The following is a 26,437-nucleotide window of genomic DNA, read 5'->3' as shown; positions in this document are numbered from 1 at the left end:
CTAGGGATGCTTCCAGTCAAATATGGTTGATATCCACTTCTTAGTTCCAGAGAAGAAGTCGCTTAAAGCAGTATAGCCAAATACCCTTTTTGGCCCTGCCCCTCAGCCCCCTGGGGGGTCAGCCACACCATTTGTACAATTTTAAATCCCTGCCTCCCAGGAATGCTTTTGATCAAATATGATTGATATACTGTGCACTGTTCTACAAAAGAAGTCGTTTGTAGCAATATAGCCAAATTGCCCCCTTTTGGCCCTGCCCCTAAGCCCCCTGGGGAGTCAGCCCCACCATTTGTACAATTTTAAATCACCAACACCTAGGGATGCTTCCAGTCAAATTTAGTTTAATTCCAACCAGTAGTTAAGAAGAAGTCGTTTAAGGAAATTGTTGACGTACGTACATACGGACAGACGGACGGACGACGGAAGCCACGGTATGGCATAAGCTCACCTTGGTCCTTCGGACCAGGTGAGCTAACAAGAAGTAGAAATCAACCGTACAAGACCCAGCTTAATCACTATGGGAAGTAGATTCAGAAGTAAAAGACATAGCTTCAGCAATACAGGAAGTAGATTCAGAAGTAAAAGTCAGAGCTACAGCAATACAGGAAGAAGATACAGAAGTAAAAGTCAGAGCTACAGCAATACAGGAAGAAGATTCAGAAGTAAAAGTCAGAGCTACAGCAATACAGGAAGAAGATTCAGAAGTAAAAGTCAGAGCTTCGGCAATACAGGAAGTAGATTCAGAAGTAAAAGACATAGCTTCAGTAATACAGGAAGTAGATTCAGAAGTAAAAGTCAGAGCTTAGCAATACAGGAAGTAGATTCATAAGTAAAAGTCAGAGCTTCAGCAATACAGGAAGAAGATTCAGAAGGAAAAGTCAGAGCTTCAGCAATACAGGAAGTAGATTAGGAAGTAAACGTCAGAGCTTCAGCAATACAGGAAGTAGATTCAGAAGTAAAAGACATAGCTTCAGCAATACAGGAAGTAGATTAGGAAGTAAAAGACATAGCTTCAGCAATACAGGTGGCATCAGCAGAACACAAAATGAAGTCAGTGGTTGGCGCAGTACATGGAAGTTAAGTTTCAACATTAAGGAGGCATCCTCAGCAGTACAGGATTCTATGAAATACCTACGCCTATTAAAGCTTTACTTCCTTATGTTGTTACGTCTTTCTTTAAATACATATACTAGTAATCTGTCAACAAATGAGGAAGTAGATACGATTGTAGACAAGAACAGATCAAGTGAGCAGTACAGAAAATCATTTCACCATTAGACTGAAACATGTTAACAGGAAACAGGTTAATTGAACAGTACCGTAAAAATGCTGCAATACAGGCAATAAGACAAAGATTTGACAAGAAAAGTTAACTGGTTTCTTTCATTTCAGACATGCTCTATTGACAAAGAATATCTTACAGAATATTACAACAAAACTCCAATCAGCAAGTTAACTGTTTTTTTCAGCCCCTGTACTCTCCTATAAACCCTTTCCAACCCCGCCCCTTTCAGTCCCTTCCTGGTACTCCAACCAGCTGGCCCTGCTCCTTTGCCGCCATGTGTGCCTGGGTTTTTGGTGAGGAGCCAGGGGTCACCGGAGGGGTCAATGCTCCCACTGCCTGCCATGGTGTTAATCATCCCTCCCTCCAAAAACAGGTGAAATGTTGAAAGAAAAAAAAGCAAGTCTGCAGGTTGTGTTATTGAACCTTCCCTGAAATACGACTCAGTGGTAAGCATTGTCTAGTTCATTAAGGCTATACACCTGTCAAACACAAAGGTAATTAACTCAAAGATTTATTCTCTCAGACATTGAAACTACAACAGACAGATATTTTTTTACGTTTCTGTACATGACTTTCATGATATTTTTATAAAGCCTGATTTTCTGATTATAAAATACCTTCTGTGAGAACTTAATTTAAATGGACATGAGTAAATTACAAAACAAAAATCAGTACATTCAGCTCCATTAGCACTATAATGACTTTACATCAACACTCTCCTCAGGCAAATATACTTCAAGAAACAGATTACCACCTTAGTCAGCACAGAAATTACTGCATTAGGGTAAGAACGGAAAGTGCTAATTTAAGAATATCAATTAAATAACAATGTTTACAGTACAAAGATGATCTCAGCAGCTTACATTATGAATTATTTTTTCAAAACAGTTTACCTACCCAGTTATAACAAGTCAATCTACCATAAATCAAATTTGAATGATCCAAATTATCTCATGTGCCAAACAAAGTCCAGACAAAGTCCAGACAAAGTCAGGACAAAGTCAGAATGTCAGGACAAAGTCTTTATAAAACTTTCCATATAGGAAATGAACTTTTATGAGTTGAAAATCTCTCTGTTATTTGACTTAAAATCAAAGTTCATTATTATGAATACATTAAAAATTACAAAACCAAAGTACCTGTACGAGAATATTGAAATGTCCTACAGTCATTATAAACACCTCTCTGGACACAGCCTCGTACTCCGAGAAAATCAACAATTATGCCATGTTTACACAACTGGGTATTAATTAATAACATGCTGTAAACTGACACTGATTAAGTCATAATTGGTATTTTAACTGCGGCAGTGTGAAATACAAATGGCGACGATCAATAAGTGTTTGATCAAGCTCGTTTGACATTCACCGCCAGATGGTTACAGTAAGATAAATTACCGCAATGTAAAAACCATCCAGAATGAAAAAATACAGAACATTTCGTTTTCACTCAAACTTGACATAAACAATGGTTTTAAAGTACTAGTGTGTAGTATATTCATTGAACAATTAAGCATGCATACATTGTTTTACCTGGCCATTCCATATACATACCTTTACCACAAGTAAAGTGTGTGTGACTAAACTCTTGCAATTGTAAGCAAACTCATGTCACAGAAAATTGTACGACTGCTGGTTTTTATGTTTATTGTAATGCAATCGATGAACATTAGTTGGGATGGGTTTTTTAAATTTTTACCATTTCTCTCAACCACTACAACAAGTAGTCAACGAGGTGGAGAATCTGCTGTAAGAGTTCCGCTTAGTATCACCTTAATATTGCCATTAGGAAATAAGGTTTTAATGAACCTATATATGTCAAACATCCTCGTAAAATAATAAATATGCATACAAAATGAAAATTGAACCATTACAGGGTGTCAAATGAGGCATTTAGTGATATTGCAGTTATAATCCTCTAATTACAGCATCCTGTAGACACCTGTTTAAACACAATGAGCGCAGCCTGCATTCTGAACCTCAATGCATTTCAGCCTGCATTCTGTACCTCAAGGCATTTCAGCCTGCATTCTGAACCTCAAGGCATTTCAGCCTGCATTCTGTACCTCAAGGCATTTCGATGGCACGCAGGCAGGTGTGACAACACACATGACTACCTGTTTGACAAATGGATAGGATAAATAATCAGAGTACAAGGAACATGGAAAATTCAAGGTTCTAAGTAATCCCAGGTTACATTACAAAGAATGTATATCACACCAACAGTCTTAGTTAAGCAAATTATTCCACAAATGGGGGGTATTTGAGTATGAAAGTTCGAGGACGTAGGTTTTCACTGTATTTCATGTATCTCACATGCAATGGAAACTTACATTAGACTTTGTTTGTATATATATTGCACTGATACTGATATTATTCTACACCCTTATATATATTATCTGTACTACCAGAATACAATTGTACTTCCTCTGGTGACTTGGTGCATTTAATGTGTCAGTAGTTTGTTTGTATCACACTTTTCTAGCATTAAAACCTTCTAGTCTCAGATACAAACATTCCCTCTCAGTTCTAAACGTGACACCTAACGTATCAGAAACTCTGGACCTTTAAAACCTTCTAGTCTCAGATACAAACATTCCCTCTCAGTTCTAAAAGTGACATCTAACGTATCAGAATTTCTGGAGCGTTAAAACCTTCTAGGCTCAGACACAAACATTCCCTCGCAGTTCTAAACGTGACATCTAACGTATCAGACCCTCTCAGTTCTAAACGTGACACCTAACGTATCAGAAACTCTGGACCATTAAAACCTTCTAGTCTCAGATACAAACATTCACTCTCAGTTCTAAACGTGACACCTAACGTATCAGAAACTCTGGAGCTTTAAAACCTTCTAGTCTCGGACACAAATATTCCCTCTCAGTTCTAAACGTGACACCTAACGTATCAGAAACTCTGGACCTTTAAAACCTTCTAGTCTCAGATACAAACATTCCCTCTCAGTTCTAAAAGTGACATCTAACGTATCAGAACCTCTGGAGCGTTAAAACCTTCTAGTATCAGACACAAACATTCCCTCTCAGATCTAAACGTGACTTCTAACGAATCAGAAACTCTGGAGCGTTAAAATCTTCTAGTCTCAGACACAAACTTTCCCTCTCAGTTCTAAACGTGGCATCTAACGTATCAGAAACTCTGGACCTTTAAAACCTTCTAGTCTCAGATACAAACATTCCCTCTCAGTTCTAAAAGTGACATCTAACGTATCAGAATTTCTGGAGCGTTAAAACCTTCTAGTATCAGACACAAACATTCCCTCTCAGTTCTAAATGTGTCGTCTAACGTATCAGAAGCTCTGCAGCACTAACGTATCAGAAACTCTGGAGCTTTAAAACCTTCTAGTCTCGGACACAAACATTCCCTCTCAGTTCTAAAAGTGACATCTAACGTATCAGAATCTCTGGAGCATTAAAAGCTTCTAGTCTCGGAAACAAACATTCCCTCTCAGTTCTAAAAGTGACATCTAACGTATCAGAACCTCTGGAGCGTTAAAACATTCTAGTCTCAGACACAAACATTCCCTCTCAGATCTAAACGTGACTTCTAACGAATCAGAAACTCTGGAGCGTTAAACCCTTCTAGTCTCAGACACAAACTTTCCCTCTCAGTTCTAAACGTGACATCTAACGTATCAGAATTTCTGGAGCGTTAAAACCTTCTAGTATCAGACACAAACATTCCCTCTCAATGTATCTCACATGCAATGGAAACTTACATTAGACTTTGTTTGTATGTAAACAGCACTGATACTGATATTATTTTACACCCTTATATATATTATCTGTACTGCCAGAATACAATTGTACTTCCTCTGGTGACTTTGTGCATTTAATGTGTCAGTAGTTTGTTTGTATCAAACTTTTCTAGCATTAAAACCTTCCAGTCTCAGATACAAACATTCCCTCTCAGTTCTAAAAGTGACATCTAACGTATCAGAACCTCTGGAGCATTAAAACCTTCTAGTCTCAGATACAAACATTCCCTCTCAGTTCTAACCGTGACATCTAACGTATCAGAACCTCTGGAGCATTAAAACCTTCTAGTCTCATACACAAACATTCGCTCTCAGTTCTAAACGTGACATCTTACGTATCAGAAACTCTGGAGCATTAAAACCTTCTAGGCTCGGACACAAACATTCCCTCTCAGATCTAAACGTGACTTCTAACGTATCAGAAACTCTGAAGCATTAAAACCTTCTAGTCTCAGGCACAAACATTCCCTCTCAGTTCTAAAAGTGACATCTAACGTATCAGAACCTCTGGAGCGTTAAAACATTCTAGTCTCAGACACAAACATTCCCTCTTAGTTCTAAACGTGACATCTAACGTATTAGAAACTCTGGACCATTAAAACCTTCTAGGCTCAGACACAAACATTCCCTCTTAGTTCTAAACGTGACATCTAACGTATCAGAATTTCTGGAGCGTTAAAACCTTCTAGTCTCAGACACAAACATTCCCTCTTAGTTCTAAACGTGACATCTAACGTTTCAGAAACTCTGGAGCGTTAAAATCTTCTAGTCTCAGACACAAACTTTCCCTCTCAGTTCTAAACGTGACATCTAACGTATCAGAATTTCTGGAGCGTTAAAACCTTCTAGTCTCAGACACAAACATTCCCTCTCAGTTCTAAACGTGACATCTAACGTATCAGAAACTCTGGAGCGTTAAAACCTTCTAGTCTCAGACACAAACTTTCCCTCTCAGTTCTAAACGTGACATCTTACGTATCAGAAACTCTGGAGCATTAAAACCTTCTAGTCTCAGACACAAACGTTCCCTCTCAGTTCTCAACGTGACATCTAATGTATCAGAAACTCTGGAGCGTTAAAACCTTCTAGTCTCAGACACAAACATTCCCTCTCAGTTCTAAACGTGACATCCAACGTATCAGAAACTCTGGAGCATTAAAACCTTCTAGTCTCGGACACAAACATTCCCTCTCAGTTCTAAACGTGACATCTAACATATCAGAAACTCTGGAGCGTTAAAACCTTCTAGTCTCGGACACAAACATTCCCTCTCAGTTCTAAACGTGACATCTAACGTATCAGAAACTCTGGAGAATTAAAAACTTCTAGTCTCAGACACAAACATTCCCTCTCAGTTCTAAACGTGACATCTAACGTATCAGAAACTCTGGAGAATTAAAAACTTCTAGTCTCAGACACAAACATTCCCTCTCAGTTCTAAACGTGACATCTAACATATCAGAAACTCTGGAGCGTTAAAACCTTCTAGTCTCGGACACAAACATTCCCTCTCAGTTCTAAACGTGACATCTAACGTATCAGAAACTCTGGAGAATTAAAAACTTCTAGTCTCAGACACAAACATTCCCTCTCAGTTCTAAACGTGACATCTAACGTATCAGAAACTCTGGAGAATTAAAAACTTCTAGTCTCAGACACAAACATTCCCTCTCAGTTCTAAACGTGACATCTAACATATCAGAAACTCTGGAGCGTTAAAACCTTCTAGTCTCGGACACAAACATTCCCTCTCAGTTCTAAACGTGACCTCTAACGTATCAGAAACTCTGGAGCATTAAAACCTTCTAGTCTCAGACACTAACGTTCCCTGTCAATTCTAGGGGCTGTCATGGCTGAGTGGTTAAAGCATCTGACCATCTTCATCACTATAGCCTTCCACCACCGGGTCACTGATTCGAGGCCTACGTGGGACAGTCGCCAGGTACTGGCCGCAGGTCGGTGGTTTTTCTCCGGGAACTCCAGCTTTCCTCCACCACCACAACCTGGCACGTTAATAAATGACCTAAGCTGTTAATAGGACGTAAAACACAAACAAACCAAACCCTCTCAGTTCTAAATGTGATATCTACCGTATTAGAATCTCTGATGCATTTAAACTTTGTAGTCTCGGACACTAACGGTCCCTCTCAGTTCTAAATGTGTCGTCTAACGTATCAGAATCTCTGCAGCATTAAAAGCCATCAGTCTTGGACACTAAAATTCCATGTCAATTATAAATGCGATCAATGTTTATTTCAACTCGGATTTTTTGCTTAGTTGTAATAAAACTTGAAATCAATTCCAATGAAAAATGAATATTGCAACTTTCGACCTCAACTAATATCTTTCGAATTAACTCTATTTTAAAGATTATCACTCTTGCATTATTCATGAAGAAGACGGTGTATAATCTAGCACTGCTTGTCATGTATAATGAATGCTTGTCACAGAATTATCACAGAAATCATAACACCAAATCAATAGTCCTTGATTTGCGACATAAAATATCATTTCCTCGACCAGAATGAGTGATTATGATTTCACTTAAGGTGTTCCCATACACTTGGGTCCTATTTCAATCACTGTATTTTTTCCATTAGATTCTATTATCCAACCTTGGACAAAATCCCACGTTTATTGACATATCACAAATGGCCCATCAATCTGGGTTTTGACAAACCATTTAATTTTGTTGTCATAATAAAACATTCAATTACCCCAAACATTACTAAGACACAAAAAAATGATGGTTAGAAAAACCATTAAAAACATTATATGCTTTTACTCTGTTAAAAAGAGCTAGAACAGTCCTTAGAAGGTTTAATGGTCCACGTGTACAACTTGTTTGCTTGGTGATATTGTCTCTGTAGACAACACAATGGTGATATCAGGTAGAAACAACATGTTACATCGGTATAAGGATATGTATAGCATGTATAGAACCAGCTATGAGACTCACAATAACTACATGCATGTCCCTGTAACAGAGAATTCAGCATGGGGGAAGACTTTTTGTTTGTAGTGGTCATGCATTGAAACAAAGATTCAGATTAACGTTTCAGAATTCCTTATCAGACTGAATTCAATGCCTATTTCTAAAAGTCAATGTCCACAACTCATCAACCAATCAGAAGCAAGGAGTACATGTTACTCATAGGTAAATAGGTATAGTATAACCACCATGCAAGCATATAAGCTAAGTTGAGTTAAAGTTGAATTCAACTAGAACTGTAAGCCAAAGGCCAACTAATACTTCTCGTTCCTATATAAACCAGAACTGTTAGCTAAAGGCTTACTAAGGCAAAGCATTGCAAAGCAACCATAGTCTACCATCGGTAATGATTTCTTTATTGACTGAGCTGTACACTTATTAAAGTATATAGGTCACTGACATACTTCCTGTACTCTCTCCCAATGCCAAAACATACTTGCAAACCAAATCTTGTTAGCCCAGATGAACGAGTTTTGCTGAAATCGTCCTAGTAGTTAAGGAAGGGATGTCAGGACAAAGATATCTAACAAACGGCCATAACTCCTTAAAAAGTGTCGAAACGAAAAATTAGGACCCTGATGCACAACATCAGGGAGTAATTACCATATCTGTAAACTTTCATTGAAATCGGCCCAGTAGTTTAGGAAGCAGATTTAAGTGGTTTTTTTACAAAGGGATTTAACTCCTTTAGAAAGGGTGGAATGAAAAAGTATTACTTGGATGCATAATGTCAGGGGTTAGTTACCATCTGTAAACTTTCTTTGAAATTGGCCCAGTAGAATAAGAGAAGTAGTCAGGACCAGAATTGTTCAACAAAGGGCCATAACTCCATAAAACAAGAGATCCCAGAGGGATCTTGGCGCCCACCACTGTACAATCTTCATTAGTTCTTTGTAAGTTCGATATTTTCTCTTCTTTCCTCTAATCTGTTTGATCGAGTCATGTTAACAGTAAATGTACCTTGAGGTAACTTTTGATCTAAACTTAATACTGATGTGTATAGAAGCCAACCTTCAAAGTGAGTTTGTCATTTCAAGTATTTACTAGTAGAGTACTTAATGTAAAAGAAATAGAATCAATCATTGCAATATGAGAAAGATCTATTTAGTTCTTCCTTTAGTCATTTTGTTTTTATGATCAGTCTCAAAATATAACATGCACAACAAGGGATCAAGGGGAACCTACATATCAAATTTGATCCCTCAAGTTATTCCTGAGAAATAGTACTAACAAACCTTCAATGTCAAAAATCATAGATGGCTATATCGGTAGGCTATTTTGTTTAACTGATCAGTTTCAAAATTAAACATGAACGTTAAAGGATAGTGGGAAACCTGCATTGGCTAGCCCCCAAATTTATTTTGGGGAGAAATATTTCCACAGCATTTAACACAATGCTTCAGCACATTTAAATTACATATAACATGACAATGTTTGTTATATGTAAAACAGAATAAAACATTAGATTTTTAATTCTTCAATCCTAGTTAAAACCTGACATGATCCACTCCATTCAGGTCTTCCCAAAAAGAAATACACAAAACTTGCACCTCAAAGAAGACACCCTGGCAGTATTTATATAAAAAAAATCATCAAATTTTCTTAATCACTGACAGTTCGATTCAAATCGAAGTAATGACAACTGAAAAATGTACTGCCCCCCAGTTAATGTGGAAGGGACTATAATTTCTTTTAGTCATTAATTTTTCGACAGTCGCCCAAACTATTTTTGTTGGGCCAGAGACTACCTCACTTTTGACAGCTTTTGGTCGCTCGAGCAAGACTTTAACCGCCATTGGTGAGCAGGCGACCGTCCATTTCAGGCACTAATGCAACATCTGGGGAACCTACATATCAAATTTAATAAAGATCCCTATGGTACTACCCGAGAAATAGCAATAACAAACTTTCACTATCAAAATCCAAGATGGCTGCCTGTCGGCCATGGTGTTTGTCCGATCAGTCTCAAAAGTTGCCCTGCACAGCTAAGGACCAAAGGGAACCTACATATCAAATTTGAGAAGGATCCCTCTAGTAAATCCCAAGTAATAGCGATAACAAACTTTCACTATCAAAATCCAAGACGGCTACCTGTCGGCCATGCTGTTTTTCCGATCAGTATCAAAAGTTGCCCTACACAGCTCAAGACCAAGGGGAACTACATATAAAATTTGAGAAAGATCCCTCTGGTACTTCTTGAGAAATACAGATAACAAGAATTGTTTAAGGACGGACGGCTGACCACGGACGGACCACGGACCACAGAAGCAGGGTGATTTGAATAGCCCACCATCAGATTATGGTGGGCTAAAAAGGGTCAGAATGAAAAAAATAATACCTAAATATACAACTTCATGTGGTAGTTATCATATCTGGAAAGTTTCATTGAAATCGGTCCATTAATTGCTTTAAAAGGAGTCGTCCGGACAATTTTTTTTCTACATACAGACATGCTGATTCCAGTATACCCCCCCTAACTTTGTTGCGGGAGGTATAATAAAGATTTATTAAGGAAAAGCGGTGTTTGAAAAGTAATGTGTGCTATACATATGGACAGATAAACTGAAAGACAAATTGAAAAGAGTATCCCCTGCTTTTTTCCAAAAAGAAGGGGACAAAGCGTACTGAAAACACATCTGCAGCTGCCACATAAAAAACATTAACATTCTCATATTTACTTGTAAATAGCTGTGGATTAAATTTTTAAATTAGCATTAGAAAATATTTTTCATTATTTTTTTTGGTTATAAAAGTCTATGATTTTGTTTAAAGGACCACAACATAAATTGTTTTTTGGACAAACAGATGAATTACACAACATCAATGCAGATTTACTTGAATAAAAAGTCCAGTGTTTAGTTCATTAAACAGATCATACATATATTTAGTAGGACTTAATTAAACATTTGTGGGGTTTTCTCTGTGTGTGACAGTTAAAGAATGTAATCATACCTAGTGACTATAAAACTACCCACGGGTGACAGGATGCGAGACTAGGTGTCCAGATCCTCATCAAGCAAACTTAAAACCTGATACGTCCCACACCTACAGCTTACGGCATGAATGGGTCTCAGTAACCTAACTCAAAAACTTAAACCCTGCCCAGTCCATATATGTCAGGTGCAGTAATGTTTAAGATTTAATAGATTTTAACAACTATGATCCAAAGTGGAGCCATAATGATATGATGCAACATCAAAATACAATACACAGGCATCATAAAACGGCAGAGATTAAAAACATCTGTGGGAAGGGGAGGTAACCCTATACTGGCCAGGACTTTAGGGTGCCATCATGCTACTCTCCATGGCCACCATCAAATGGCTATTAAAAGTGTGGAGGGGTGTGGATGAGCTGGACGCTTTACTTACAAACATAAAGTGGTTCCCAACTTCCTACAAAGAGAATAGACCTATTACACCACCCATTCTTTTTTTTTGAAACGAGGAATTTGTGATAAGAAGTTAAGTTTTAGAATTTCACATAAATCATTCAAAACTTTATGTTTTACATTCCAACATTTTACTTATTCTGTCCTGAAAATGTTTATCAATAATACCTCAACAGTTACTCGACGGGATAAAAAAAATGGTGTAAATTTCAACGGAATCGCTGATACTAAACTAACACTAACCTCGCCATTATATCAAATGGTCATGGCAACCTCTTTGTCATATCAAATTAACATGAAATATCATAACTTAACAGCTAAGATGCTATAAAAGTGAACATTATTGCGGCGTGGATACATTCACATTTTTCATGTTATAATTAGCGCAAAAATATCCATTGTTATAAATAGATGTATATATTAATATGATATATTGTTTCAGAACCAATGCCAGCATATCTGTCTGGCGTCGATTAACATCAGAACTCCGGCCCTCCATAACATGCGGGAAATAAGCGACCCGCGCCAGGGTCGCTCTTCAAACTGATATTTTAGAAACAAATCGTCACTTTCACACACATTTCGTACATGGATCGAAAGATCTATTCTTTATGCACTAGTTGGTATCAATAACATGTTTCAAAGATCATTACGAACAGTATTTTCCAACGTTTTCTATACCAATCCATGTTTTTAATGGAAATTAGGGCATGAGCCATGTCACATGACTTGACGAGATCTCGCGTTACCGAAGGTATTTACCCCAGCTTCCGTCGAGATTTTAGTCCAGGGCATTAGAAGGCTTTATCAAAAACCTTAAGTAAAACAGAGTAAAAAAATATGCTTTTAGTGATTGTATTGGTTGTTTAAGGCATGTTTGTTCATCTTGTGCATAAAGAATAGATCTTTCGATCCATGTGCGACATGTGTGTGAAAGTGACGATTTGTTTCTAAAATATCAGTTTGAAGAGCGACCCTGGTGCGGGTCGCTTATTTCCCGCATGTTATAGAGGGCCGGAGTTCTGACTTTAATCGACACCAGACCGATATAAAAAAAAGTCGATAAAACATCAGAATAATTCGTACTATCTCCCTTGTTACTGGAGTTTTATTTATACATAACATTATTTTAAACTAAAAAGTTTTCAAAAAATTGGAAAAAGTTTTGAATAAGTTTAATATCAAAAACAACACAAAATGCATTAATTAAACAAAATTTCTTGCAAATGAAATTTCTATCTAAAATCAGGTAAGTGAAATTAAATATGAAACCAAATTACAAAGTCTAATACTTAATCAATCAGGAAGCAGCTAGCTTTTTTCCCAAACGGTTGGTTTATGAAACTGCTGAATCTGGAAAGTATGTTTTGAACTGTCAATGTCCCATGTAATGATTGGAGACTGGAATAGCACTATGAAACCAAATACGGAGGAACGCTTCCATTTGGAACCATATAAGGCAGTACAGCAAATGTCATAATGGCAAACCTTATCACCAGACCTAAAGTGATTATCAAGTTCATGTATAGCAATTCCTAACCTTAGAAAATCTATGCAATCCATTCTCTTCCTTTTCCACATGTATTATGGTTGATGTATTTCGGAACAGTGCAACAAAGATAAATACAAATATGGCCACATACACAGAACATGGAGATGCTTGTCAGTAATATGTATGTGATATATTGACACGTTCAACAATAGACCTGTTAAAACTGGGCCGTAAACTTGAGGCGGCCATTAGTGTTGTAGTCCAGAAACTAGATCTATCTCGGATCTCACAGCAGGGGAAGACACAGAAAACATGTAACCAATGATCTCCTAACCCTCCCAGACGATCTAAACATCCTCTCTGCTCATCAGATCCATCGAAATCGCAGACAAGATCACATGGAAATCTCAGACGAGATCAGCTGATGAACACGACTCCTGCAGCCTATAACGTGGCATAATGTGTTGTGATCAATAAGATGGGCGAGTCGGATCACCCAGTAGTAGATTGTATCATCCTTATACCAGCCCCTCATAAATCTCCCGTCCCCTGGGGCAAACGCCATTACATAACTAATAGTCCTAACAAGGGAAGCAACTCCTAAACAGTACAATATCTTGACAATTAGTCGTACAAATCCCTTGCTTTCTTATCAATTATAAATAAAAATTAAAAAAATCCGCAGATGACATGAGGACATGCAAACAAATTCACATAAATTTTAAATGTTTGATATTTTCTATATTTTTCTCCTCAACCATTAAAAGTGATTTCCTGCTTTTTATTCTATTGATCAAAATGTAACTCAACTGAGTAATTAAGAAACTTATGTTATGACAGGTAAAATTTGAAATTGTTTTGACAGGTAAAATTTTAAATAAGTACTTATAAAATACAATGAAGTTTTATCTAGAAAAGCATCTGGTCTGCATCCAAAAATAATTGCAGGCAAATATGAATGCAGAAAGGTGTCGATGACCAATGCCCAACATTCCTTTAATTTCCAAGGGGAAGTGAAGAGTTGTCGTGGAAAAAACAATTTCCATCTTAAAACTAAAGAAAAGAAATCACTGGAATTGTTCATTGTCTCATGGCAGACAGCAAGTCTTTAAAGTGCAAATTTATCATTTCACAAGTGAGACTCATCACGAAAATGTCCTTTGTCTGCCTCGGCTGTCGGTATTGGTCATTGAGAGTGTTTGAATAATTCACACCGCAGCAGTCATTGTTGTGTTTCCAAGGGAACAATAAGGAATGACGGATTGTTTTCTATATAACACAGGCCTGCTACCAAGACATAATTCTGATTTAACTCATTAATTAGAATGAGACTATTACAGCCAATGTGGCGATCGATTGTCATACCGAACAAAATGTAACCGTTATGATGGATATTATTGTCCTAAAACTATCATAATCAACGCAAATAAACCCAAACTATCATATCCAGGCTGATGAGTTTTCAATTCCATATGACATTTTATCAATGCTAATCAAATCAAATAATATCAAAACATAAATAAATATCCGAAAATATGAATTTCTGTTTTATATATTTGGTCATGAATTGTTTTGCAAGCGTTAATTTGAATTTGTCAGAATTTCTTCGTTACACGTCGGTCGAGTGTTGGCACATCTGATTCTATTATCTTACTAAACACTTATTACCAGAACAATGAACAGAGATCGATACAGTCCCATCAATTCGTTATCGGCTGGGATATTTCTCTGGATGCTGTGCCCATTGACGCCGTGACTCCAATTTTTTTTATGTTTGGCAGACTTGGTGTCACTGGGCAACTCCAGGGTACTCCAACAACCATTAATCATCGTCAATGCATCTTAAGATCATCAAGAGAATGCATGTCCCATTGATGAAAGGGTCCGATAACACTGTCTCAACAAACACTCGTATGCTTAATTCTACACAATATCTTGCAATAGGCATCCCCAATCTCACTGCAAATTCCACTTAAAGTACACCGTATAAAGATCCCCGTAAAGACAACAGAGGGTGAGGCTGCTCGTCCACGGCACAGGGAGGCTGAGCCAACCATATAACTCTTCTACAGATTGCAAACCAAATCCTTGTGGAATAGCTTTAGTTCTAAAACTTTTAAACCACATTTGATTTCCTGTAATCTAAATCTGTAGAATTCTCAATCCACTTTCTGAAAGCTTTTCCGGAGATTAGAAGTCCTTTCCTTGGTGAAATGGTTGAAATCGAACAATTATACTCGACCTACCATGACAAATAGAAATGGATTCCAGGAATGTAACATGTTCAATGACCTTGGATTAAGATCTGAAAGTAAAACTAGATTTACAACAAAACACAGGTCCCCTGCTTTCACTTCTTTTTCAGTAGAGCATCTTAACCTGTGTGCAGTCAAATGTTTGAAGCTTCAGGAATCACCTCATCATAGAAACGGATTTTATTTACAACCAAACTTGACCTTTATTCCCTTTTTGACAAATGAAGGAGAGAAATCAAAGCTCTATAGCAACAATGTCTTTGCTCTTGTTGATGAGGATTTCAACTTCCAAAAGCATTATATCTTTAATGTAGAATAAAAAAAAAAATGATTCATTTGATTTTAACATCTGCATTCTATGTTTCAATTTCACAGAACGAGCTGTGACAGAGATTTCTATCTTGTCAAAGTCTGTCAAATAAACAGGTTCAAACACACATTAAAATATAACTTTTTAACTGCTGTATTGCAAATTATGAAACAGCTTCCATATGCAGCTAGCTGCTGCCACCAGAAAAAATGTCATCATTCAAACGATGACACCCTTATCCACTGTATCACACCCCGAACTCAAATAAGACATAATCCCAGCTCCCTACGAGCACAGCACCAGCCACAACCAGTCAACCACAAAAAGTGAGAGAAAAAAATGGAGTACCCACGATTTTAATAAAGCTGATCAAAAGATCTAAGTCATGTGACTTTTGAAAACAATCACAAAAATGCCATAATAAACTCCAAATTGGACACTAAAACTGATTTGTGATAGGACAAACGCTCCAGACACGAGCTAGTCTAAAAACACATATTATAAATACTTGCTGGTCTCAGATTGAAAATTTAGAGATCATGGAAAATATGTTATAGGGTTTTAGGGACAATACTACATAAAATCATTTAGATGGAACAATGGTGGGCACCAGATACGATACAGCGTGTACAACCAGTAACTCATGCCAAGGCAGAGGCTGATAACACCAACTTTATGCAAAACAGGTATAAAATGCTCTTAAAATTTGCATAAGAATAAGTTACAGACGCAGCGTTCCAAACTATTTTGCATTAAAAATTCCATTCATACCACTAAAATAACGATGTGTCAGTTTTCATATTTTTATGATTTGAGATATTTTACATTTTTAACTAAGAATGATAAAGATTTATTTGGCTTAAATCTGCCATAATCCCGGTTGAGTGCACCACCAGTGTTGGAAGGTTACATCACCAAGAAACATGTGATCACGTATATCAGATTCAGCCCAACAAAGTCCAACTGTGCAAAAACAGTGAAAGTGCTCCAAAATATTGCAAGGACACATCTAGACTTTTTTGTTGCTATCACAAAACTATCTTTAGATAATTTTAAACTTTATTCCCCTGCTATAACGGACATATCAATAAACAAGAGGCCCATGGGCCTTACGGTCACCTGATATATTTTTACAGAGAGTTGATTTTGATTTTAACATGAACAAAAATATTATTCAAAGTGACAAAAAACAATAAAACCACCTTATTCAATATCTAGCTTACAGATTTAAGACTAAGAAAGTATTTGAAACTAGCACCTCTGATTCTAAACAAGGAAAATGAAGAAATTTTAGCACACTGACGCCTTTGGGCCCCACCCTCCAGCCCTTGGGGGGTAGGGCTGGCTCAAAATTGTCAAAGTATCAAACTGTCAACTCAGGGTTATAATTCCAATCAAGTTATTAACATGTAATATTCAAAGTATCATTTGCCATTATAAACCATAAAAAATTTTGCCCCCCCCCCCCCCTCCTTCCCTAGGGGTAAACGCGAGACCCTAGGGTCATAAACAAGACCCCTTCCATCTATGAAGAGAGTTTGGTCTTTGAGAAGAAGATTTTTGAAATTTCAGTCAATTCAACCCTTTTTGGCCCCACCCATCAGCCCTGGGGGGTCATTCAGGGCTCATATGTGCATACTATCAAACTGCTACCTAATACTGATAATGCTAACCTAAATTTAATTACTTCCAATGACAATTAAACAAATGTTGGTTCAAAATTTGATTTCTCTCTATATAAACTATAGTAAAGTTTACCCCCTCCCCAGGGGGAAACGTGAGACCCCAGGGTCAAGAAATTCACAATTTTGGTAAAGCACCTTAAGACCCTTCCATCTATGAAGAGTATTTGATTCTACCATATCTAGGTCTTGAGAAGAAGATTTTTATAATTTTAATCAATTTGACCCTTTTGGCCCCGCCCCTCGGGCCCCTGGGGGCTGGGGACCAAACCGGCCACTCCTTTTGTTGACCTTTGGCCATGGAAGGTTTCTGCAAAATTTCATTGAAATTGGTTTAGGGGTTTTGGAGAAGATGTCGAAAATGTAAATTGTTTACGGACGCACGACGGACGACGGACGATGACAAACAAAAGGCGATCGCAATAGGTCACTTGAGACTTTGTCTCAGGTGACCTAAAAACTTATATTAATTGCCAACCAACTTTTAAACCCTTTCACATAATTTCCCCTATATATATATATGTATTTATGAAAAGAAGCAACATATAATGATTATCATTAGAAAATCATTCAGGTCCCCTAGACATTGTAAGATATGTTTTAAGCTGTTAGTACATCTTCCTATGATTTGCCAGGAATCTGCCACAGTAATACACTTGGGGCTAGCTTTCTTTAAAGAATCAGCAGTTATTTGACTTATTGGGCATATATCAGCAGTCTGTATGGAATTGAATTTCAGTCCCGTAATCCCACTCGACTATTCCTTGACATAACTATTTCCAGGACAGCCAAAGTCTTACGCTACAACAGCAACATTGCTCTGTAATTGTCTCCCTTTCTATGTCCCAGTGATCTTTATTATGAAGCAGTGTCTGGCATACTACAAACATTTACATACACATAAATCAGATTGGTAAAAACACCAGTACAGCTATCGGACAGATAGTCTCAGATTTGACTCCAAACAGAGTGCATGGGAAAAAGTAGCCTTGATTACCATAGAAATACAGCAACTAATTAAAACAATAACTGTATTATGCTGTAAACTTGCAGTTGAATTTTCATGACTTTATATGCCTGAAACGAAGGTATTTCGGTAATTAAAATTATGTGACACCTTTAGTAGTTAATTGTCTGTCTTACTCTCAATCCCATTAATGGTTGATAGTATAAATGTAACGTGGCCTTGAGGGACATAGCAAGTTGCTGGTTCCCAGAGACTAAATCTACATTCCAAAGCAAAGACAAGGTAAATAACCCTGGTTGACCAGAACCAGCTCCGCCTTGGGAAATAGACCTGATTTCTAGGAACTGAAAACTTGCTATCTTCCTCAAGCCCATACAATTTATATTAGTTTAGATAGCAATGTGAACCTCTATTTCCAGTAAATGTGTTTTTTAAATGAGATGTGACCTACCTCCCCGTGTGGTAGAGAACCAACCCATCCTCTAGACATGGCCATTCTGTAGAAGGTTTCAGTAGCCTGTGTGACATAAACAGCAAATAATTAGTAAACAACAGTAGCCTGTGTGACATAAACAACAAATAATAATTAAACAAACATTTTACAGAAACAACATGGGTGTCCTTGGGCTTTAAATACATGTACATAATAAATGGCTCTAGAATCTGGGAAGAATCTAAACTTAAAAGTGCAAAATTTATTGTTGTTTTTCATATTTTAGTCCCCAATTAAATCAGAGGTTATTGCTGAAATGGATTAAAAGCCTTTTTTTGTTAGAAAACATTATTTTGTATAAGATTTGGACATACATGTTTTTTGTGACTCCTAGGTCAGATCAACTGACTTTTATAAGATTTTGACAGACATGTTTTTTTGTGACTCCTAGGCCAGATCAACTGACTTTTTTTAAGATTTGGACAGACATGTTTTTTGCGACTCCTAGGTCAGATCAACTGAGTTTTTATAAGATTTGGACAGACATGTTTTTTGGGACTCGTAGGTCAGATCAACTGAGTTTTTATAAGATTTGGACAGGCATGTTTTTTGTTACTCCTAGGTCAGATCAACAGACTTTTTATAAGATTTAGACAGGCATGTTTTTTGTTACTCCTAGGTCAGATAAACTGACTTTTCATAAGATTTGGACAGACATGTTTTATGTGACTCCTAGGTCAGATCAACTGACTTTTTATAAGATTTGGACAGGCATGTTTTTTGTGACTCCTAGGTCAGATAAACTGACTTTTTATAAGATTTGGACAGACATGTTTTTTGTGACTCCTAGGTCAGATCAACTGACTTTTCAGGTAAAAGTTTGTATTGTCCAGTTGCTGTTTTAGTTACAATTCAGAATGAACAACATCTGTCTACTCCTACATAGTTAGTTCCTACCAGGCAATCATATCAAAACGCATGTTAGACCAGGGACTGTTATCATCAAACAGTTCACATGCTCAGGTATAGACCAGGGACTGTTGTCATCAAACAGTTCACATGCTCAGGTATAGACCAGGGACCGTTGTCATCAAACAGTTCACATGCTGAGGTATAGACCAGGGACTGTTGTCATCAAACAGATCACATGCTCAGGTATAGACCAAGGACCGTTGTCATCAAACAGTTCACATGCTCAGGTATAGACCCGGGACTGTTGTCATCAAACAGATCACATGCTCAGGTATAGACCAAGGACCGTTGTCATCAAACAGTTCACATGCTCAGGTATAGACCCGGGACTGTTGTCATCAAACAGATCACATGCTCAGGTATAGACCAAGGACCGTTGTCATCAAACAGTTCACATGCTCAGGTACAGTCCAGGGACTGTTGTCATCAAACAGTTCACATACCCAGGTATAGACCAGGGACCGTTGTCATCAAACAGTTCACATGCTCAGGTACAGACCAGGGCCTGTTGTCATCAAACAGTTCACATGCTCAGGTACAGTCCAGGGACTGTTGTCATCAAACAGTTCACATACCCAGGTATAGACCAGGGACCGTTGTCATCAAACAGTTCACATGCTGAGGTATAGACCAGGGACTGTTGTCATCAAACAGGTCACATGCTCAGGTATAGACCAGGGACTGTTGTCATCAGACAGTTCACATGCTCAGGTATAGACCAGGGACCGTTGTCATCAAACAGTTCACATGCTGAGGTATAGACCAGGGACTGTTGTCATCAAACAGGTCACATGCTCAGGTATAGACCAGGGACTGTTGTCATCAGACAGTTCACATGCTCAGGTATAGACCAGGGACTGTTGTCATCAAACAGATCACATGCTCAGGTATGGATTCTATATGCTCAAGCCAAATTTTTTGTTAGACGCTTAAGTCAACTAACATGGTTGAAAACACAAGCATAAACATTGAAAACAGTATTTGGCTTTTCGTCTCTCCCAAATTTGTCCATGTCTATATTTTGTTATTTCTTTACCACAAGAACAAGGATGTGGGCTTGAGCTCAGAAGCAGGGTTTGAGCATGAGAAAGGTTTCATGAATACGTCCCCTGGGGCAGGGGGATGCTCAACCAGGAGAGTTAAGCAATGGAATCCATCATCATATCCAAGTGACAAGGGAAAGAGGCATTCTACCTGAAGATGTGAAATTTGAATTTAGAACTAATGCTTGCCAAGGTTCCGATGCCTTTACACTGAAATATTGAATTTTCAGATCTCCCAAAATGTTTCCTTCAATAAATCAAGTTTATTGTCTGAAATTAAGCCTTTTTTGTTATTAAGATTCCTGCTAAGATGGGATGGACACCAGTGTATGAGGATAGAAATATAATTAGTGAGGAGGCGACTGTATTATGGGGTAGAAATATAATTAGTGAGGAGGCGACTGTATTATGGGGTAGAAATTTAATTAGTGAAGAGGCGACTGTATTATGGGGTAGAAATATAATTAGTGAGGAGGCGACTGTATTATGGGGTAGAAATATACTTGGTTATGTGTCGATAACAAGGTACAGAAAATGTTACTGTTGATCTATGAAAAACTACAGAGAGTACAGAACCATCGAATAATAGCAAGCTCACTAAACACTAAACAATTAACTAGAACAAATGTTTCATCTTCTGTTAACAAAGGATCAATGAAATCTCGATTTAGAACATGGTGAAACAAACTGTTCTTAAAGTGTTGTCTTTCCATAATAAACTTTTGAACTATTTCTATTTTCTAACAAACTCATCCCGGAACTTTGAAAGATGTAAATCATTTGTCTTTCTGACCGGCTGAGATGGTTTGGAATTCTTGAGAAATGGCACACAGTCGTAGTAACGATCAAGTGGGTGACCTATTCTGACTTCAAAGCCACTGAAATAGGTTGGTTAGGTCGTTTTTGACACCTCATATGTACCATAGGGGGGACCAGCTGTTATAGAACCATCCCCATAATGGTAGGAAAGCTGGAGATTCCAATACAGGTGGCGCCACCTGTCACAAATCTATTATCCAATCAGATCTGAACAAACGTATTGCACTGGCAGTGATGAAACTCACATGTTCTACTTCCTCATTATCTGGCCTTGATTAATGATAATGGGCTGACTGCCATGTTTATCTCACCAGCTTAGAGGTCTCGGCTCTACACTTATCAAAACCATGGAAAAGAATACTACCGGTTGGTGGCATATGTAATACTTCTGCCAAACAAAAGAAACACACCCAAAAAACAAAAAGGCAGCGGCAGTGACATGACCTATAACTGTGAAGCCCTGCAGAGTTTGTCAAATCACAGGAGGACCTACACAGCAGTAACATTTCACTGATCAAACACTAACGATAACCAATTTCTAGCAACTGTTCTTGAACATTTACTAATGGTGAAATTACAGCAAATGCTCTCTGACATTTAGGAATGGTGAAAGATTTCTTATCTTGATAATCTGAAGAGATTTGGTATGACAGAACAGCTCTACATTTTGTCCTTGTGCAAGTCTTATCACAGTTCTTCATGCTTCCACATTGTCACTGTACCAGCAGTCTAGATTTATCTAAGTGTCTGGTTTAACATACTGTTCATATATACACAGATAGCACGCAGATACAGAGATTGTAAAACACAGAAGAATTCATCCATTGGTATCATTACACTAAATAAAATTAAAAAGAAAGTTCAAGAAAACCTTCTGACTGGGTTCCCATTGAATTTCATTTTAGGGCCTCTGACCCACAATGACCATTGATGTCTGACCTACAATGACCTTGAGTTCCTCGACCTACAATGACCTTGAGTTCCTCGACCTACAATGACCTTGAGTTCCTCGACCTACAATGACCTTGAGTTCCTTGACCTACAATGATCCTGAAATGGATATCCCTTGTATGAACCTTGCATGGTTTTCTAACTTAATTGCATACATGGACACCTTTGTCCCCAGTGTGATTTATACAAACTTTTTGGCCAGCATTAACAAAATATTTGTTTCACAAACCCGACTCAGGATTTTAAGTTTGGGCAGGTTAGGAAAGGAAAATAGTTTTAAAAAAATCCTGATTTTGAATAAATTCTTTAAATCATGTTTTGGTAAATCATGTTGATTATGATCACTAGTTGATGCTAGAGCAGAGGTTATAAATGACATAACCAACGGCTGAATTCTAAAGCTCCAGAATATGAAAACAATAGAATATTATCAAAATTTCAATAAAATATTTTGCATATGGGCTTTCATTTACTCCAACAATGTTAGAGGTTTTACACGCAAAAAACTTTTGACAGGCGCCGCGTAACCTCTAACTGCCCATAGCTGATTTTCCCGATGCTGACGATCACATTTTCAAAGTTCGGTCAAAAGGGTCCAATAAATATTCCTTTCCATAAATCCATGATTATATGAGAAAAAATTCATGTCAAAGACATAAATAATGAGTTTTTCCACATTCGAAGCGAAGCAGACAGCATTTGCCATGAATTTTCCGGTCAATACAAAAATGGATTACATGTAATGTTTCACAAGCGGAATACAAACAAACTCCGTATCATTTCGTTCCGTTTGAAATCCCCCTTGCTATTTTGTATTAATCCAGAAGCCATGTTTTAAATGTAGGTCAGAGATGTGCTACAACGACATGGACATGTATTTTGAGTGTTCTATTCCGTAATATACTATATATTTGTGTCTATGACATACATATGAGGTCTATATTATACAAACCGTGAGTAGACATCGTTGTCATGAACTGTTAACTACTTAAGTGAGTTTTTCAAGCCGATTTTGTTCCGCCCGGATTTCGGGCGGAAACTGCATCAAAGAATTAGTGTTTCGGAAATGAGAGGTCGCAGTCGGCAAAATCATATCCGATTGAAAAAAGGCCGACCAGCGGCCTCTCATGTTATGTGAGAAGGCTTTCATTATGCTTAGGTTTAAGCTAACAATTTTATTTTTTTACTTTAGACCCTACTAACTGTGTATGGTGTATGATACAGGTGTAAGATATATGATTCTACGTGAGACTATTTGTAGAGCACCTCTGATGAATGTCCTCTAATTATTTGCACCACACAGAGACATTGTCTTGCTGATATTTCATGTTTTATCTCTGATAAAGACACTCTTTGCTTATAGTTATAAACTAGACATTTAAAACTGAATCTACTACCAATTTCTTTAGCTTTTCATTTCATCATGTTTTTATGTCCTCTCCTGACTCACTACTGTAGACACATTGCCGCCTTTGATGGACTGTGTTTGGTAATGTCTGGTTTATATTACTAAAACATTTGAAACAGGAGCTATTTGATATGTGTACAAAGTCAGTTTTAATGATTAAAACTAAATGAGTGCAATTACTTGTATCAATAGTGTATCAATGTGTTTCTAAATAACACAAAGATTTGGTATTTTGATAGTTCCAGAGATTCTTTTGTTTGAACATACATAGCACTTTTTTTGACAAAATTTTGATGAAAATTAGTTATCAAGCATCATATTGTCAAAAATAACAGGAAAGTTGTTCTGTGAGGGAAGAGAACTTCCATGTAAATCTTGACTTTTGTGCATCAATCAAGACATCAAAAACAAGACAAGAGGCCAAAGGGGCCCTAATGCTGACATGAGTTCAAATCAAAAACACCTCAACCTATCATTGGTGCAAAAAGTAACGACACTTGTTGGGGACCTCATAAAAATAAGTTTGCCAAATTTAGAGTCAATCGGTGCAGCTGTTCTTGAAAAGAGTCTGAAATCTCTCAGCCAATCAGAAGCAAGGGCGATCATCTCATGATTTTGGAATCTGGATGAAAAGTAAGGACTTGTTGAAGACCTCATAAGGAACATTTGTACCAAGTTTATAGACAATCCCTTCAGCCATTCCTGAGAAGAAGTAGAAAATGTCTTAGCCAATCAGAGACAAGGGCCATCATCTTGGATTTTCAGATCAGCATGAAGACCACTTTGTTGGGATATCATAGAGAAAATTTGTAACAATTTTGAATTCAAACTGGTTCTGAAGTAGCCGAAAAAGTAAATTGATAATGCATGACAGACAACACACATCATGTGACATCATGTGACTAAAACTCTAAAGCAATACTGATCAGTGATCATAAAATTCAAGTTATTTGCCTATCAAATTGTAGATTTGGATGTTAAAGTATGCATCAAATGAATTCACCAATAACAGGCACTAAATCTTTCTGACAGAGATGACTCCACTATACCAGGCACTAACCCTCAGATATGTTTCAACAACACTATAGGCACTAACCCACTCTGACAGAGATGATTCAACAATACCAGGCACTAACTCTCACTGACAAAAGGTGATTCCACAAAACCAGGCACAAACTCTCACTGACAAAGGTGATTCCACAATACCAAGCACTAACTCTCACTGACAAAGGCAATTCCTAAATACCAGGCACTAGCTCACTGACAAAGGTGATTCCACAATACCAAGCACTAACTCTCACTGACAAAGGCAATTCCTCAATACCAGGCACTAGCTCTCACTGACAAAGGTGATTCCACAAAACCAGGCACTAAATCTCACTGACAAAGGTGATTCCACAATACCAAGCACTAACTCTCACTAACAAAGGCAATTCCTCAATACCAGGCACTAGCTCTCACTGACAAAAGGTGATTCCACAAAACCAGGCACTAACTCTCACTGACAAAGGTGATTCCACAATACCAAGCACTAACTCTCACTGACAAAGGCAATTCCTAAATACCAGGCACTAGCTCACTGACAAAGGTGATTCCACAAAACCAGGCACTAACTCTCACTGACAAAGGTGATTCCACAATACCAGGCACTAACTCTCACTAACAGATATGATTCAACAACACTAGGCACTAACCAACTCTGACAGAGATGATTCCACAATACCAGGCACTAACTCTCACTGACAAAGGTGATTCCACAATACTAGGCACTAACTCTCATTGACAAAGGTGATTCCACAATACTAGGCACTAACTCTCATTGACAAAGGTGATTCCACAATATTAGGCACTAACTCTCACTGACAATGGTGATTCCACAATACTAGGCACTAACTCTCATTGACAAAGGTGATTCTACAAAACCAGGCACTAACCTTCACTGACAGATATGATTCCACAATACTGGGCACTAACCTTTACTAACAGATATGATTCCACAATACCAGACACTAATCTTCACTAACAGATATGATTCCACAATACCAGGCACTAACCTTCACTAACAGAAATTATAACACAATACCAGGCACTAACCTTCACTAACAGAAATTATTACACAATACCAGGCACTAACCCTCTCTTTCAGGGTTTTTTCAACAATACCAGGCACTACCGGGTAACCCTCTTACAGGGTTTTTTCAACAATACTTGGCACTAACCCTATCTGACAGGGTTTTTTCAACAATACTAGACACTAACCCTCTCTGACAGGGTTTCTTCAACAATACCAGGCACTAACCCTCTCTGACAGGTTTTTTTCAACAATACCAGGCACTAACCTTCACTAACAGATATGATTCCACAATACCAGACACTACCGGGTAACCCTCTCTTACAGGGTTTTTTCAACAATACCAGGCACTAACCCTCTCCGACAGGTTTTTTTCAACAATACTAGGCACTAACCCTCTCTGACAGGGTTTCTTCAACAATACTAGGCACTAACCCTCTCCGACAGGGTTTTTTCAACAATACCAGGCACTAACCTTCACTAACAGATATGATTCCACAATACCAGGCACTACCGGGTAACCCTCTCTTACAGGGTTTTTTCAACAATACTAGGCACTAACCCTCTCTGACAGGTTTTTTTCAACAATACT

General features: G+C 37.7%; 1 protein-coding gene across 2 annotated transcripts in view; it reads right to left on the bottom strand.

The window, feature by feature from the left end:
• LOC110449829 (transmembrane protein 135-like) overlaps nt 1–26,437 on the bottom strand; it is a 219,296-nt gene that overhangs the window by 151,535 nt on the left and 41,324 nt on the right. For both annotated transcript variants that reach the window (XM_021496946.1, XM_021496945.1), the window contains exon 5: nt 18,600–18,665. In XM_021496946.1, the coding sequence (XP_021352621.1) occupies nt 18,600–18,665 (66 nt within the window). The remainder of the gene's footprint in view (nt 1–18,599; nt 18,666–26,437) is intronic.

This window comes from Mizuhopecten yessoensis, unplaced genomic scaffold (genome assembly GCF_002113885.1).
Source record: "Mizuhopecten yessoensis strain PY_sf001 unplaced genomic scaffold, ASM211388v2 scaffold4823, whole genome shotgun sequence".
NCBI lineage: Eukaryota > Metazoa > Mollusca > Bivalvia > Pectinida > Pectinidae > Mizuhopecten > Mizuhopecten yessoensis.
Note: the sequence above shows the minus strand (reverse complement) of the source record. Positions and strands in the feature narration are given on the sequence as shown.